We start from the raw sequence: 16,762 nt of genomic DNA on the forward strand, positions 1-16,762 counted from the left end.
TACCTTTGTGACATGTGTGTTGGACAAATTAAAGCTACAAGGGACCAATGTGTGGATTTTTTCAGCTCTGATAGTATGCCTTGACTGATAGTCATTTATTTTGAATTGAAAAAGATCTCATTTTACTTGTTGCTTCATAGAGACATCAGCCACAGGGTTTTGTACTAGTTATAATTTTTATAAATTTCAAACAAAGTGTGGTTCTACACAGGTCAGAATGGCCTAATTACAGGAAGTTCATTTGCACACTTTTTTTCTTGTAATAAATTCATACATTCTGTCTTGACTGGAAAAAAGGACAGGTAATTCTGTGCTCTTTCCCTGTCTGATTATCTCTCATCAGTCACAATATACAAATACATCATTATCAACACCATGGAAATCATGTAATAAAAACAAACTGTACCAATTCTCAGCTGGGGAGAGGAAACCTTAGCAGCTATTTCAGCTCCAGCTGCAAGAAGAAATACACATTTTGGATCTTTTTCATATTATTCTTACATATTTCTAATAATATATATACTTGAAGTCTTTGAGTATTTTTGGAAAGCACATGGCCTTTCTCATACCCAATCCAGTTTGAAATATCAACACTCTAAGAAAATCATAGATAATAAAATGGCTTCTCATCACACACACAACCAGAACATAAGACACAAACAGAGCTTTGCTGTCGCTGGTGAGAAAAGCCAGAGCTCAGATGTGGTTTGGCTGCAGCTGTTTGTGTTCAAGACAACAACCATTGGTCTGATTCTCCACCTGGTGCAGTTCAGGTGAGAGGAGAGGATGAGGCCTGATTCTATTTTAGCCTGGTTTACTAAAAGCAAGACTTGTGTGTTATACAACTGCCTGTCTGTGTTTGCCATGGGTGCCAGAAATAGGAGTGTGCAGTTCACCCACACCTGAGTGAGCACAGGGCACTGCTGAGGATGTGACATTTCTGAAGTGTCACAGAAAAGCAGCAGAGCTGAGGGGGGAGATCCCAGGCAAACCCTCAGCCTGGAGGGCAGATGTCACCAGCCCAGCCCCAGAGGGCACTGCCAGGCACAGGTCCAGCAGCAGGGCTGCTGCAGCATGGATTTACCTGGGATCTGGTGTCTTCTACAGCCAGAACTTAGTCACAACCATTACTTTTAAATGACTTTTAAATGGTCATTATATCATCCCCAAATGGCACTGAAATGAAATCCTTATTTGAAAACCATGATTTTTAGGTCTATCTACCTGAAAAGGATGGTGTCAAAGACCTACAGACAGAATAAGCATACCCTAACATACACATTAGTCTTGCTGGACATTTCCAAATTATCTTCTAGACGGTACATGGAGAGTCATTCCCCTAATTATCACCTTGCTTGACAGAAATGCACTCATTGAAAGACTATCCTGCATACTATTTCAAAAATCCAAAAAGTCATCAAACCCCATCTTGTCTCATCAGCAAAGCCAGGTTACTTCTTTGTGGGCTGCTTTAGGATGTGTCAGCAGCCTGGTCTGTCACTGAACTCATTCTTTCCCAAAGCCAGCCCTGCAGTGGTCCTGTCTTGTGCCAAAGGGCCCAGGAGACCCTGCCAGGGCTGCCCTGTGCCCTGGGTTTGGAACATGGGGACAGAAACAGGTGCCTGGCACTGCAGGAAGGTTACAGACACAGTTAATGGTTGTGAGCTCCCTGCTCAGGCTCAGTGTGGCTGAGGAGCTGTGGCACAATCAGCTCCCAAAGACCAGAGCGCTGTGCCACTGCTGCACAGCTAGGGGACACAGGGACCTGCCATCCCCAGGACATTCATGGAGCAGGACAGACTCAAACTTTGGTGGAGCTGGATAAAACATGAGATTTCAGGGAACAAAAAGCAAAGTAGGGAGGATGCAATAATGCAATAATCCAGCCCCTACCTTTGCAGTGGCCACGATAAGATGGTCTGGAGCTGGGAGAGGACACTTTTCTTCAGTAACCCAATTCCCTGCTCCAGCTCTAAACTGCTCTACAGGATGCCACCACTGGCACACATGGAGGGCACAGCAGGGCATGTAGGGCTGAATGCTTTGCTTTCCCCAATTTGGTAGGGTCCCCAGTTTTGTATACGTGGTACAATTTAGCATCAGAATTCAACAGGTGGGAAGTTCAATAGCTCCCGTTTTACAGGAAGGTGTCAAGGCAGCAGGGGAAGTAGGACCAGCACACTGTCACCCTGCTTGTGCAGAGAGAGGAAATGGACTGACAATACCTGATTTCTCATCCTCAGTTCAGAGACTGCCCACTGCCATTTCACCATCAGAATGAGATTCCTCAAAATAAAAATCCAAAGTGCAGGTTTTCATCCTTCTGTCTGTCAGCAATTTCACCAATCTTCATTTTGGCAGTTTCATATACTCAGAGTAACCCTTCCCCATCTCTCTCCCACACATAAAAGCTTGCTATACTTATTAATGTGCAATCAAAGCTCCCTAGCCCTTCCCTCTCCTATGCTTAGGGCAGGGGTAGACAGCAGCACTGTTACTGTGCAAAAATTACTGAAAGTAATGAAAAAACCAGAATGAACTCATTTTAGGTAAAGGATAAAGTAATTGCACTGTAAGAAAATGTCACTGCATATATCCTTAGGGTATTGAAGGGAATCAATTCTTCCTGCAAAATGCTGATAACTACAGTAGACCAGGAGGATTCATGTTCCTGAGAGCCTACACATCATTTTTGAGGTAAATGACCAACACAAACAGGCAAGCTGCTACCTCCGTAGGACAGAAATAGCTTCAAAAAAGGTATTTCAGAACTCTCAGGTCCTTTAGTCATGGACAGAAAATGTCAAAAATCAGAGTTTAGATATGGAAGGTTAGAAGAGCCATGGGAATTAATCACCACAGTGCAACTTATAATTAAGCAATAAGTCTTCACAGGCAAAAAGATCTGACTAAGCCTTTACCTACTCCAAGGCTTTTTCTCAAACAGGACTATCTACCTGCTTCACAGCTATCCTGACTCACACTAAGGTATTTGCAATGCCAGCCTCCACTGAGACACAAAGGAAAACATTCGAGTCCCTGCAAAGGTGACATCAGAAATGATACAGACACCTACTGCTTTGCTCAGAGGCTCAACTGGTAAAGAGTGGGTTTTGGTTTTGCTTCATCTCCATTTTTAGTGCTTTTAGTGCCCTTTGTTATTTACATAATGCACCACTAGTCTGAGGGTTAAACAAAACATCCCTAAGAGTGAAAGCCACTCACTCACTCTTGAGCTTCTTCTAGGGTCATTTTTACCAGACTGATCTTTGCCTGTTTGCAATCCTTAGTCAATATTTATCTTCACTAAAGTACTAGCAGCTTTTGTGGGACCTAAGACCCCATTACCATCAAAATGCCTTCATGCCTTAACAGCTGCTCTAAATGAGCTAATGGCTTGTATAGGAATAATAACATCTGTAATCACTTTATATTATACATTACATCCTTATGTGGCAGAGATTTGGTACAGTCCTTTCATCAAACATCCTGGAAAGAAGTATTTAACAACAACACTTTATCCACTCACTGGAGCATCTAATGCTCACTGCCTATTTGCAATGCTTAAATATTCCAAATGGGGGGTGAAATGTATCTACTCATAGCCCAGCACACAAGGAAAGCATGCAGTCTACTCAAACATGTGACAGTAAATGGCATTCAATTGAATTCTCGGCACCAAATGCAAAGGGTTGTGATCCAGCAACCAGAGACTGTAGAGGGGGCAGAGGAATGACTTGGACTGTAAAAAGAGTTCAGTGTTCTTTGTCACAGTAGCTGTTACACATCTTTACTTCCCTGCTAAGCCCTGCACCTCAGCCAGGAGCTGCCAGCTGCACCATTCCAGGGTGTGGAATGCTGTGTGCAGCAGGTCCTTCCCGTGCCACCGCGGAGGAGTCACGGCACTGCTGCAGGAGCCTCTCTGCTGGTCCCACTCAGAAGTCTCCTTTCCACAGCCACCCTCAGGTGGGTTGTTTTTGGTGTTGACCGACAGCAAAAAGGGCACATTTGTGATGATGTATCAGCTGGAATTAAGGAGGACAGGGAAGGCACAGCCAGAGGCAAGCAAATGGAAAAACCTCCAGGTGACCCCAGGGTGGAGCAAGGACTCATAACCACCACGTGCCTCTCTGCAGTGATGTGGTGCTCAAGCAAAGTTGCCAAAAGGTGCGTGCATAGAAACTCTTCAGCTCTGCTGTCGACCTAATTTAGGCCACATCTTCTGAAACAGTTTGATAATCAATGCGAGAAGCATTTTTCTCCTCTAATACTGAAGGTAGGTTTGATGTTTTCTGGATGTTTAATGCTCCTTTCAAGTTTGTTTTTCCCAGCTTGCCAGATGGACAGCACAGTTCTCTCTGTTCATGTTGATAAAGTTTTAGTGAATTATGAACCTCAGAGCTTGTGAGAAAGGCAACTTTGATCCAGTGTCCACCCAAGATAAAGAGAGGTGGACAGGGTCCTGAGGAAGGCTGGTCCTGCTGTTCAGCTGCCAGCCCTCTGCTCTGCTGGGAAGCTTTTGGCCACCTCACTTTCCTTCGTGTCTGACTCTACTGAGGCTGTGCTGCAGGAATCGTTGTACATGTCTGAAAAGGAGCACATGGGCATTGTCACTACAATATGTCTACAGGATTTTCCATCTACAGTCTTGAGGTTCTTTGTTAAAAGCCTGGAATGAAATAAAACATAAATAATCACAATTCTACTGCTCTCCTAATTCTTTCCTGAAAGGCAAGGGAGGTTGTTTGGGTGTGTAACTGTAATGTGTGTGTGGCTTTGTTTTTCTTTTGAAGCACTTGATATGGCAGTGAAATGAGAGTCAAAGTTGGGCTGGTAAGGAAAGAACTGACCTGCTGTGGAGGTGAAGGAGCAGCAATTACCAAATCTCTTTACACCACAGCAAAGAAATCTGAAGGTACAAAAGGATTTCCTCCACTTTAACAAACTGACCAAAAAAAAAAAATTCAAAAGATATCAGTAACTCAGAATAAAGTGCTGGTAGCTCTCCATCACAGATCCCCAGGGAGTGGCTGTGCCAGATTTTGCTTTCTTCTGCTACCAGAAGAAAAGCAGGACACATTTTGGTAAATTATATTTAAAGGATGGACAAATATTAGTCTAAAATTGTAAACCTTTGATCTGCAGAGTTGCTCAGATTCAGCTTTTCCAGTGCTACCTGCTTGGGTGTTAGGTCAGAACCAAAGCTGAGAAAGGATGACTTTTAGTGCTGATTTGGCTGAAATCTTGCCAGAGCAGCCCTTCCTCCAGCTTTCTGAGCCAGCTGTGAAATATGATGAAGGCAGTAATGGTTCATGAAATTTTAATGTTTTCAGACCTAGGCCAGAACCACAGCCCTGATGCTGATCTACATCCAACCTCTGTGCATGTCAGGATCAAAGCTGTCCTGCAGGCACACCCTGTGGATGAGACACCTGGCTTAGCTGTAGAGCAGATAGCCTGAGTACAGGTAGCCATAGAAGTTTGATGGGAGATTCAAGTTCTGCCCAGGATGGGGAAAACAATTAAATGAGGCCAATGAAAGCTGCTGTGCCTGAATAGCTCTGACAGCCAGGCACCAAATTCCAGGTTAGCTCAGCCTCATCACCAGAGACTGCAGCACAGACATGCACTCAGGTGAGTACTTTAATACAGAAAGTGTGCTTTTTATCACATTTTCTTTTTACCATTATATCCTTTTTCAGCATGGGGAAAAACCAAAACAAATCAGTAACATGTTTTCACTATTACCTGCATTGCTGCTCTTAATTACGTTGTTACTGTCCCCCTCTGCTGGCTGCAATATACTGGAAGGAACCCAGTCGCTTTTCTCAGAGACCAGTTTCTTCACTAACCTGAAACTCAGAGAACAGTCAGTGAATTTTCCTACCTTGCCTTTCCCTGGGTTGTGTTTCTCAGAGGTGCATGTTGGGCTATTATTTCCTAAAGTAAGGAAGGAGGCAGAGGACCCTGGGCAGTCCTACAGGTATCTGGGATAGGTTTCTTCAGTCTCAGATGGTGACCCAGCATCCCAGATCAAGCTCACTGCTCTCAGTGGGAGGTGTGGGGATTTTATTGATGTATCCTATAGGAAGGTGCTGCCTTTGACAGGTGTTCTTCTGGTGTCAAAAGCCCAAATATTCCTGTCAGTTCCTTTGCACAAACTTCTGTCCCCTTAAACCTCATGCCACAAGTGTTTGGGATTGAAGCCACCCAGGTGGAATTAACTAAAGCTGCTTGTGTGTTCATGCCTCCCACTGCCTCCCTCATGTTGTGAGCAGCGGGATCAGTGGATTTGGATTGATTTTGAAGAGACTTTGACATTATTCTGAGTATTTTCCGTCTTTTCCAGGAGTTTATGGCTTTTCTACCTGTCCAGTTCTGTCTCTCTGCCATACTCACCATTGACCATTCTCTCCTTCCTGCACAAACTGCACTAAATCTCCATCCTCGAGAGTAAGAGAATCCGGGAAACAGCTGTCAAAACTGCCTTCTACCCGAAAGAGATTGCTCCCCTGAAATGAAGGAAACAAGGCACCAGAAACACAGTCACTATGGATGAAAGAACACTGTGCAAGAGAGAGAGAGTTTAATTAAATACTGAATTAGGCATTTAAAGCTCGCAGAGATCCCTTCCATAGGCAGTTGTGTTTCATCATGCCCAGGTTAAATACAATTCAAAATTAGGATAGACCTGCGCTGTACATTTGTACTTTAGACTTAACCCACCAGCAATTATTCTGATACAAAAATTGGGTTGGTGACACCATGTGAAGTTATCTGGGAAAGTCTGAAGTTACTTCTTTTAAGACTCAGAGTTTCCCCTCCCTTTTGTAGCAGGTAAAGTGACAGCTTATAAGTACAGGTGACTTTATGTGGTCCTCATCCTGATCCGCAAAATAGTCTTGGAATAATCTCCCAACACCCCACATCAAAATTCCATCTTCTGTACTCCCACATATCTATGAATTTAAGGCTGGTATTAACCCAAACTTTGCAGGTTACATTGTGATCCTTAGATAGGAGGAGATTGTGCTGGGAAAGGACAGTGTAATTTGAAAAAGCAATTACATTGTTAGGGTTGGCCTCTTCCTCCAAGTCAGAAGAGTTGGAGAGCTCATCCATGCTGGAAGGGATGGCTTCAAAATCTTCAAATGTGTCTAGAGAAGGCATTTGTCTGCTGGGCCAACCTTTTCAAAAGAGATAAACCAGAAAGAGTTAGCTATCAGTCATTAGCCTCTTTCAGAATCAGTCTTTATAAAATAAATGTCACAGGTTCACTTCCCACTCTTCCACTTACCGAATCACTTGTACTTTTTTATAGTTTACTTCATGCTTTTGCCATAAAAATTATGTCACAGCCATTACTTTGTCTCTAAAAACCTGCACCACTTGCTGTCACTTGTGTGAGAGCAGCCTGTGTGGCTGCAGTGCTCATCCCCATGGATACCTGCAGTGCTCAACATTACTTGAGCCCTTCAGGAGGTACAAAAAACAAGGACCAGGAATCTTCCTGCAGAGCAAATGATAACTTGTGCTGGCATGACTTTCAGAAGGCCATGATCATTCCTTTTCCAGCTTACCTCCAGACATTCACTGTAAGTCCAAAACCATGGAATTTTGGTTGACTTCTTATCTCCACCTCACCCCCAGGTGAGATGAGCACCTGAGCGATTTACAAGACTATCCCTTGGAGCAGGCTGGAAGTGCAGGGAAGGGACAAAGACAGCCAGGGGTATAAGGAGAGATCTCAGTCATATTTATGCTGTTACTTGCCTTACTGCATGATTTTCACCCAGAACCACCCCAGCCCAGTGGAACAGACTCCAAGAGAGATTTCCAGCCCAAGATCAACAGCCAGTCTCTTTACCTACAAAGGCACATCCATAGGATGTGTCCTGAGGGAAACTGAGGCTGAGCTTTATAAGATCTGTCTGCCTGAGGCTCCTGTTGTGCAAAAGTAGCTCTTTTGTGCAGATGGCAGTCATCATCTGCACTTTGCTGCACTTGATGCCTGTCCATTTCCTGGTGGGGATGGAGATGACTACAGTTCAGCTTGGGGGAGACAGACATTGCATCTACCAAATGACTCTGCAGCCCTGACTGGTACAAGCTGAATGGAGTCAGTCAATTTTCCATGTGCCTTCCTAATTAATGCACCTACTGGGCAGTAGCTGATTCACAGCTGAGCAGATGCTGAATGAACCAAGTTCTTTACATCCTGTGGGCCATTGGTCTTGACAAGGCAAAACAGTGCTTGAGCACAAGGCTTGGGATTGTGCACATCTCAGCAGTCTCAACCCACACCAAAACCTGGCCTGAGACAATACAAAACCCAAGCCAGGCAGTTCAGGCAGTAAACAGAAAAGCAACCTGATCTGAGAGAAATAGGTTTATTAATTGGTTTATTTAATCCCTCCCCATGCACATCCTCCCTGCTGTAGGCACTGGCTGGTCCAACACACAGTCATGGCAGCTCTGCAGCCTCTTCTCCTCCCTCCTGCTGCCCAGAGACTGTGTCTGCTCCAACAACTGTAACGCAGTTACAAGGGACACACGGACTTTCTTCCACCAGAGCTGCATCCCCAGCTATCACCCCACAGGTGTGGCTTGGTCATCTGTACTTTTAAAGGAGTAAAAAAGTGGCATTTCCATCTCTACAAGTGGCATTAACCTGCATCAGTTTATTCACCCCGGCAATACTAGCAAAGGTCTAACATACAGGAATATGTTGATTCTAATTAACTTCAAACTGCTACTGCAATTTTAGTTCAAACTCACAGGCTGGGCTACAAATACTAAGAGAAAAAGAGATCCCTCTACCCTATTAGACAAAGCTTCCATAGTCTTTTGCCACTGTCATTTGTAGAAAGCATCCAAGGCAGAAACCTCACCAGCAAGAATTCCTTATAAACACATGCATCAGCCTCCCTCTTCCATACAAATTGCTATTCTAATTTCAGAAATCAAGAAATAGCTTGCTTTGAATGCTTAATTCAAGCTAAAAAATAAGACAGATTAAATTCTGAGCTCTCTGATATCAATTAAAAGAATTATTTTCAGCCTGACGTCAGAAAACCAGAATCTGGGGCACTGTTTCTATGCTAGTGATCCAAGCTTGTTCTTTCATTGTTTTGATGGGAAATAATATTCACCAAAAGAGAAAAATCTCTTTATAATAAAGAGAGTAAATATTACCATAAATTTAGTTTGCACTCTCCAACTGAGATTACAAGTGCTTTGATTTTGTTTACCTGTCTGTGAAGCAGATCTAGGCACGGATCTCGTGGTGGAACCAGCATTACATTTAGTCTGGGCCAATATGGTGTTCTCAAAAGCATCTGTGACAGGAAGTACAATTTGTGTCTTCAAGGTGAAATAGTGACCAGACAACCAGTACAAAGCGAATTCCTGCATCACCTCTGCAACTGACAGGCTCTTTAACAAACAGGTGGACTGGGGTCCAACAGTTATAAAAGAGGAGACACATGACCAGCACAAATGAGTGAAAGGACAGCAGCATTCCACAGAAAAACTGTAAGTCTGAGAAGGACAGAGAACAGCGAAATGAATCAAACAGAAGTATTGATGTTAAGGAAAACAATTGCTGAGTGAACAGTGCAGTGTTCTATTTCATTGCAGCTTCCTTACCCGTTTTGAACATATTTTCTTGCAGCATTTCAAATCGTTTTGTAGGTGATAATCTATGCCTCTGATCCCAATCCATACAGCAGCAAAATGGGACCAGGGAGGCCAGAAATTAATGATTTCATGACTCTTGATGAATGCAACACAATTTTGTGGGGTAATCCCTTGTGCTATTACCTCACTCAGAACCCTGGCACTAGCAGCAATATTGGGATGATAACGTTCATTGTTTCCTACTTAAAGGAATTCAGTCTGGTGAGGGATGTTATGCAGTAGGACCTAGTTTTTAACCAGTGAGGAGCAAGTCAGTTCTATGCTGCAGACAGTTCTTGCACCTTGAAATTCCCCCTGCCTCTGCAGCCACATGGAATGCTGAGATCAAGGAATCTGTCAGTGAGGAAGGCAAGTGCTGGGTGCCAGGATGATTCCAAACATAGTACCAGGTGTCACTGGCAAAAGGAAATATTCTGCAAACAGGAAAACTACATCTGCTTTCTGAATTGTTTCTTCCTAGCTCTCTGTTCCAATCTCTTCTGCTGGGAGTGCCATGGGAGATAGCTCTGATATTTCACTGATTCCACCACTGACCTGTTCAGCTGCTCTTTCTACCAAGTTTTTATACAGAACAACACAATGCCATGAAAGGATTCCTCAGCGTACATCTCTCTCCTCCTGTCCTACAGCAGAGGTACCTGGCTCCTTGTGTCCCCCTAAGGCAAATGCTCAGGTAAAGGGGAAAGCTGACAATGGAAGCTGGTGATCTTCCAGTGGCTGAGGAACAGCATCCCAATTTAACTCTTTGGTATTGTTCATTAAACAGTGATTGATGAATCTGCTGCAACAAATTGGTGGAAATTCTGCTTGTCTGAAATGAAACACTGCACCTCCAATGGCTATTAATGCACAGTCTAGCCTCCCCTGTAGTCTTCATGCACATGGCTCCTGCTTCTCTCATTAGGAACAGACGCTAACAAGGGAAGAGAGATGCAAGAGGCCAGACTGCAGGGGAAGGTGAAAAGCTGCTCCTTGGCTCCTTGCTGCTGCACTCTATGCAGGGAGGCAGAAGCCAGGCAGAAAATCCAGATCCAGGTGTCAGTCTAGAGCTTTACTTCCCAAAACAGGCAGAGATTTGGAGGTTTAATTTAGGCTCATCCCTAGGTGAATATGAGTGCAGGGGACAAGCAAGGGAGTAACTGTCTTTATCCCAGTTACACAGATAAACTGATCCCAACCCCCTAATGGACTTGTGTCATCCACCAGCTGTGATGAGATGTGAATTCAGTGAATAATATCAAATGAGGTTTTCATGCAGGATGGAAATACTCCTACCTTCAAACCCAAGGGGAGTTGGGTCACTCTTTATTTCATGTCTCTTGACTTTAACTGCAGGAACAAGGGGACCTGTGTGAAGTTTACAGAGTCACAAGGCTGTAAATATCATTAGAGGAGGAACTTGCTTTCCTATCACCTGAAAACACTAACTACCTAACACTTGTCATTTCACCCAGAAGAATGACAAACCCCTAGGTTCTAGGTGGTGAAGATACACACTTCTGTGAAGTGGATAGGAAACAGACCCTTTCTGGCAATAGACATTGAGACATCACAGCAAAAGTATCTGCTTCCCTTCAGGTCTCACAGATGTTTGCTCTCACTCTTGCCCTGGAGATAGCACTGAGGCAGCCACACCTGCAGTCCCAGCTTTCACCCACAAGGCTGGCAGGGCAGATCCCACAAAGCCAACACTTCTGACCCACAGAAGCGGGGAACACCTGCCACAGGTCATGTTCAGTGCCTCCCCTGTGCCCCAACTCCACATGTGGAGGGAGCTGAACTGTCAGCAGTGAGGATCTGACCCAGCAGCAGCTGCAGCCTCCAAAGTGATGATCCCAACACCCTGGCTTGACCTGCATCTAGGCTAAGACACAGGCTTTGGTTCTTTTGTCATGTGAAGTATTTTCTTAAAGCAGATGCTGTGAATAAAACACTTAATTGAAAAGCACAGATTCTGTTTTCTAGCTTGGAAATCATTGCAAAAGTAGCTTTCTCAGTATCCCAAGAGATTGCCAAAGGTCTTTTGGCAGACAGGATTCTAGGACAGGAATTTTTGATATGAAACTGACAAAGCTTGACTTTCATTGCAACTCATACATGCTCTCTTTGATAAACCACACTAAAGAACAACCCTTGGTTGCTCATTTTCTTTGTGAATATGTGCTCCATTTTGTTTCCCAGCTTTGAAAATAATTATAAGGAAATAACAGTCTTCCCATCATTTAGCAGTTGATCATGTATTTATGAGTTGTTGCTGAGGGCAAAAAGCTGTAAGAACCTCTTCTCCTGGGCCATGCCCTTCACTTCCATGTGGTGATGTTCTAGTGCTATGGTCTGAAGGTGCTGTCAAAGAAACATTTGTAGGTAGTGGGATTATCACATCCTTCCTCTGCCCATCAAAGCCCACCATGCCCTCATTCCCTGACAGCCTCACCACAGCCAAGGATGTGGTTCATATCCTTCACAGCTGTTTAGAAGGCAACAGATACTGAGCAACTTCCTTCCTGACAAGTACAGAGCAAAGATTTTTTTATATAAATTAATCCTGCCATTTTTCCTTCTATTTTGGTTTGTGAATTGCCCTGAAAATCTTAACCTTGCAAATCAGTTCCTTCACTTCATTCCAGGAACGGCCAAAAGAATTCCGAATTCCATGTTCAGAATTCCATGTAAGACCATATATTCTGTTGTTAAAATTATCCCTGACATGATATGGCTTATGTGCCCAAAATGCTACTGATTTCCAACACAATCAACTTGCCTAAATGCATGGGTTGCTTTTGAGTTTAAATCTAGGCACAAATACAGTAACTTACATTTTGTAAAAGTGCCTTTCCTACAACTAAATAAAGCTCAAAAATAAAACTTTTATAAGTTCCCACACAAACTGCATGGAGTTCAGTGCATTCAGCACCCATCTCTCTTACACATATGAAAATTTCCTTGCAAATATAGTTTCTGATCATAACAGTGATATTGTTAAATACAATTAAAACTGGCATCTATTGCTCCTCTATGTTTTGCTAGAATCCAGGCTTTCTTGATATCTGATGTCTGCTGTGCAACGAGGGGATTCTCTCCTTTTTGAAAGCAAAAATCTTAAAGAGCTTTAAGGAAGCAGAGAAATAATTCCAATTGAACATCAGTTAATCCAAACCAGGGAGAAGCTGGAAACCTAACCTCGCATCAGCTGAAAATTAATCCAGTTTCCATGGACACCAGCAACACTTTTTGAAGCTTATTATGGAGAAATTGGGAAGAGTCACTGTGTGCTGGCAGCACACCTTGATACACATTCAGAATGTCCTGGCCTGCCTCCCTGCAGGTGTTACCCTGGTGCTGACTCTTCTTCTACTGGAACCTCCTGTGTTTATAAAAATTGAGCCTGAGGGATTCAGTCTGTGAGCAGCATTTGGCAGTGAGTGTGTCAGCCACAGGCAGGGAGAGGGGGAGCTAAGCAAGCAGCATGACAGTACCTTTGGTCACAGCAGAAGCATTAACTGTGGTGCTGATGGAGGAGGCTAGGGAAAAGCGACGGGTAACTTCTCTGTCCTTAGACTCTGGATCTGGGAGAACAGACAGATGCAATGCAGGGCAGGGTTAGAGGTTAATAAGCACTGAGGGTAAAAGGTGTTCAAAGCAAAGCAGCAGCTAGGAAAGGGTAAAGAAAAGAAAGGTTGCTGCTCTAAAACAAACAGGAAAAATACCCTCAACAAATTAAAAAGCACAGAAAGTGTTATTTTGAACATACTTTCAAAACAATTCCAATTGCACCAATTTTATACTTCAGAAAAGAGACTTATGCCAATGATTATTTTAGCAACCAAGTAGTGTCCAAGTACAGCTACAAAACACAGAGAAATGAGCATGATGGCTGGAATGGGGTGTGTGTCTACAGATGAGGTTTGGATCACTTTAGACACTGAACTGCTTATTCTGTGATGACTGCCCTGAAATACACTGAAAAACAAGCATGAATGGTTTGGAATTCACACTTGTCATTTCTAAAATTTAACTGTGTGAATGCCTGAAAACACTCTCTGAGCCTCCATCCTTACCAGTGCAAACCAGCTTGGAGAAAGTGAAGGTTACATAGTGGGGTTTTTCTGCTTATTTAGAATTCTGCCTTTTCTCTAAGTCTGCTCAGGAGTGAAGACACAGCTTCTCCACATTTCACTATGAGATGTGTTGAAGCTGTGACAGCCCCAAGGAATCTGAACTTGGCTCTGCAAACCAGGATGGCTAATCATGACCCAAGGATGGGGGAGATGCTGTGAGTGTGGACTTTGATACCCTTTGGTGCCAGCTCTGGGATGGCTGCCCTGGGGATCTCTGCACTGATGGAGTGCAGGATGGTAAAGTTTCTTCTCCAGACATCAGCATTTCTTTGGCTAAAACACCAAATGTGATTATATACAACATTTTCCACCCCTTCATATCCAGCCTAGGCAGACAGTTCAGCATTTCTCTGAGCATCCATGCTCCACTGCCAGTTGATATCCATCGATCTTGTTTTCACCCTAGTTAGTCTGGGTATTTTATTGTTTAGACCTTCCCTTTTATGTGTTCTGGACAGGAACTGACACAGCAGGTCTGAACCAAAGTAGTCTCAGCTCCACACACCATCCTTTGCCATGACCAGTGATGAAAACCTTCAGACAAAGTGTTCAAGAGCAGGACAAGCTGATTGCAAACACTTCCCTGCTCCCTTCTCCCAGCTTCCAGCCTGCCTCAGCAGCCAGCCCGTGCAGTGCTGACAGGCTTTGCCTGCAGGAATGACCCCACTCTGCTGCCCACCCAGACAGTCTGCCAGCAGTTCCCTCCAGGCCAGGAGCAGGTCAGCAGCAGATCAGCACCACAGAGTGAAACAGGACATTGTGGGAGAGATGTTCCACAGGAATCTCAAGTGACCAGACCCAGTGAGGCTTTGAGCTCAGAGCACCTACAGCTGAGGAGTATGAACTCTACTGAGGTGTGCTTCACTGCCTGGAACACTGAATACAAGGCAAGACATTTCATGTGACAAGAAAAATTCATAAAAAAGCAAGAGCAGCCCAAAATTGTAGAGCCAAACTTGCAAAATTTACAGCATTATTTCTGAAAGCAGTGTTTTGTCATTGATTTCATCAAGTCACAAGATCTAAAAACTACTGATTTTTATATTTAGACATTGAGCTGGTTTTTCCATCTTGGACCTTGCTATCAAATGCAGCCTTAAACTTGCAGCCAGAATCTTATGGCAGTGCTGACTCTTGGTGCATTCCTATCTGCTTTATCACATAGTAATTTATTGCTTCTGTATGTCTGCCTTTTTTTTTTTTAGTCTTGGTTCTTCCTCCTTTGATGCTTACCCTCTCCATCACTGCACACTAACCCTTTGTCTCACAGAAGAAATATCATTTATCAAAACAGGAGAAAAGTCACACAAAACCAATAAAAGGAGTAATTACAGTATCTTTTCAGAAAGTGATTGAAGTAGTCATTAAACTTAAATATATTCACATTTTTTCTTTCCTCTAAAGTCTCTTCCTTGTACAGCCATCACAGGAACTTGCAATGCTCTCTGTTCATGGATAGCTACTAAACATTTATGCACAAGTATTCAAAACACAGCATTTTACCATATCATATAACATAATTAAGTGGAAATAAATCCCAGATCTCCTGAATTCTGGTTCTCCAGTGTAACCATTAGGCCACAGCTGAGCAATATTTGAAAAAACAAAGAGGTCCAACCAATGAATGATTTCACACATTAAAATCTTATGTAACACAACAGAGATGACACCCTTTCTCTTCAAGCCTGTAAGTTGCTGAAAGAAGTTCTGTTGATCATTTAAAACCAGTTCACGCTTTGACCCTTGAGAGAAGCTGGAAACAAATGTTATTTGCACTGTGCACCAGTAGAAGACCCAACCAGCCAACCCAGAGGTTGCCTTGCCAACGCTGCTGTGGGAGCAATTTTTGGTGACGGTGTCTTTGAGCAGAGTCTTTGTGTGCACCAGAAAGGAGCGTTTGGGTGAGATGTGGCAGCACTTTAGGAAACAGTGATGGATGGCACTATGGGATGGAGAGAACATTGTGGGAGTGCAGGAGACAGATGGCCTGAGACCAAATGCTGCATGGGTGATGTTACCTTTGGGTGGAGCTCTGCGGTTGGAAAGACCTTGCAATGTGAATCGCTTTCTAGCAAGCGCTGTGCGCTCAAGGTTAAGGCTGCTGGAAGCATCAACTAGGAGAGAGAGGGAGAGGGAAGAGAAATAAGGAAGGAAGGGTCAGCTGTTCAGCTTATGGGAAAGGAAAGGTTAGCACTGGGTGACAACTAAAAATGAAATAAATAAATTTTGATTCAGTTCAAGCCTGAGCAAGAGCTAATCAATTAGAAAGGTGACAGGAGGTCAGGGTGACTAAACCAGCTGAACCAAACAGAGCCCCTGGGTTGAGTTTGGCTCACTGAGTTTTAATGGAGAACAACAACAAAACAAAACTAAAGAATAATAACAGGTGAAGGGATGTAGCTCTCATCAAAGGAAAATACTATTTAGCAGCAAGCTAGTGCCTTCCACTATGGAAACACATCATTGGTTGGAACAGCAAGTTGTAGGGAGAAATAAGCAGTCTTGCAGTGCAGGACATGCAAGTGCAGTGAGCAGTCCCACTTCTGCTATCCAGCACTGGCACTGGGGAGTCTGCCCTCACCAGCCCTGTGGCTGGTACACCTTCAGCCTTACCTGCTGAAGCCTTTCTAAAGCTGGCACATAGTCATGCAATTGATCTCATGATTTGCTGGGGTGAAAGGATGCCATTCCAGCAAAGCTTATGTGCCAGGCTGGGCATGAATAATCAGCCATGCTGTCTGACAGCCGCCTCTGCAGAGATCAGTCACAGATGGATCGAGGTCCTGAGGCTCTGGGCTTGAAAGATACTCAGTTACTCACTTTGCAGGAAACAGGTGGACCTAGATCAAACCCCCCAGATCCATGCATTCCTGCCAAATCCTCCATCTGCTCCTTTCTTGGCGTGGGCAGATAACACACAGAAGGTTTATGGCAAAGGAGCAGGA

The 16,762-nt window shown here is 43.8% G+C and overlaps 1 protein-coding gene across 9 annotated transcripts in view; it reads right to left on the bottom strand.

Moving 5' to 3' along the window:
• Window positions 1–76: 76 nt before the first annotated feature.
• The window catches only part of MCF2L2 (MCF.2 cell line derived transforming sequence-like 2), a 155,583-nt gene continuing 138,897 nt past the window's right edge, over window positions 77–16,762 (bottom strand). For 4 of the 9 annotated variants that reach the window (XM_085069129.1, XM_085069128.1, XM_085069127.1 and 1 more), the window contains 8 exons: window positions 15,836–15,931; window positions 13,176–13,265; window positions 10,975–11,046; window positions 9,252–9,338; window positions 7,069–7,187; window positions 6,400–6,512; window positions 5,749–5,852; window positions 77–4,586 (listed from right to left, as the gene is read on the bottom strand). In XM_085069129.1, coding sequence (XP_084925255.1) covers window positions 4,486–4,586; window positions 5,749–5,852; window positions 6,400–6,512; window positions 7,069–7,187; window positions 9,252–9,338; window positions 10,975–11,046; window positions 13,176–13,265; window positions 15,836–15,931 — 782 coding nt within the window. In that variant the 3' untranslated portion in view covers window positions 77–4,485. Of the gene's footprint in view, window positions 4,670–5,748; window positions 5,853–6,399; window positions 6,513–7,068; window positions 7,188–9,251; window positions 9,339–10,974; window positions 11,047–13,175; window positions 13,266–15,835; window positions 15,932–16,762 lie in introns of all 9 variants that reach the window. The other 5 variants (XM_085069130.1, XM_085069131.1, XM_085069134.1 and 2 more) reach the window with 5 other exon arrangements.

This window comes from Lichenostomus cassidix, chromosome 9 (assembly GCF_008360975.1).
Source record: "Lichenostomus cassidix isolate B80296 chromosome 9, HeHo_3.0, whole genome shotgun sequence".
Lineage (NCBI taxonomy): Eukaryota > Metazoa > Chordata > Aves > Passeriformes > Meliphagidae > Lichenostomus > Lichenostomus cassidix.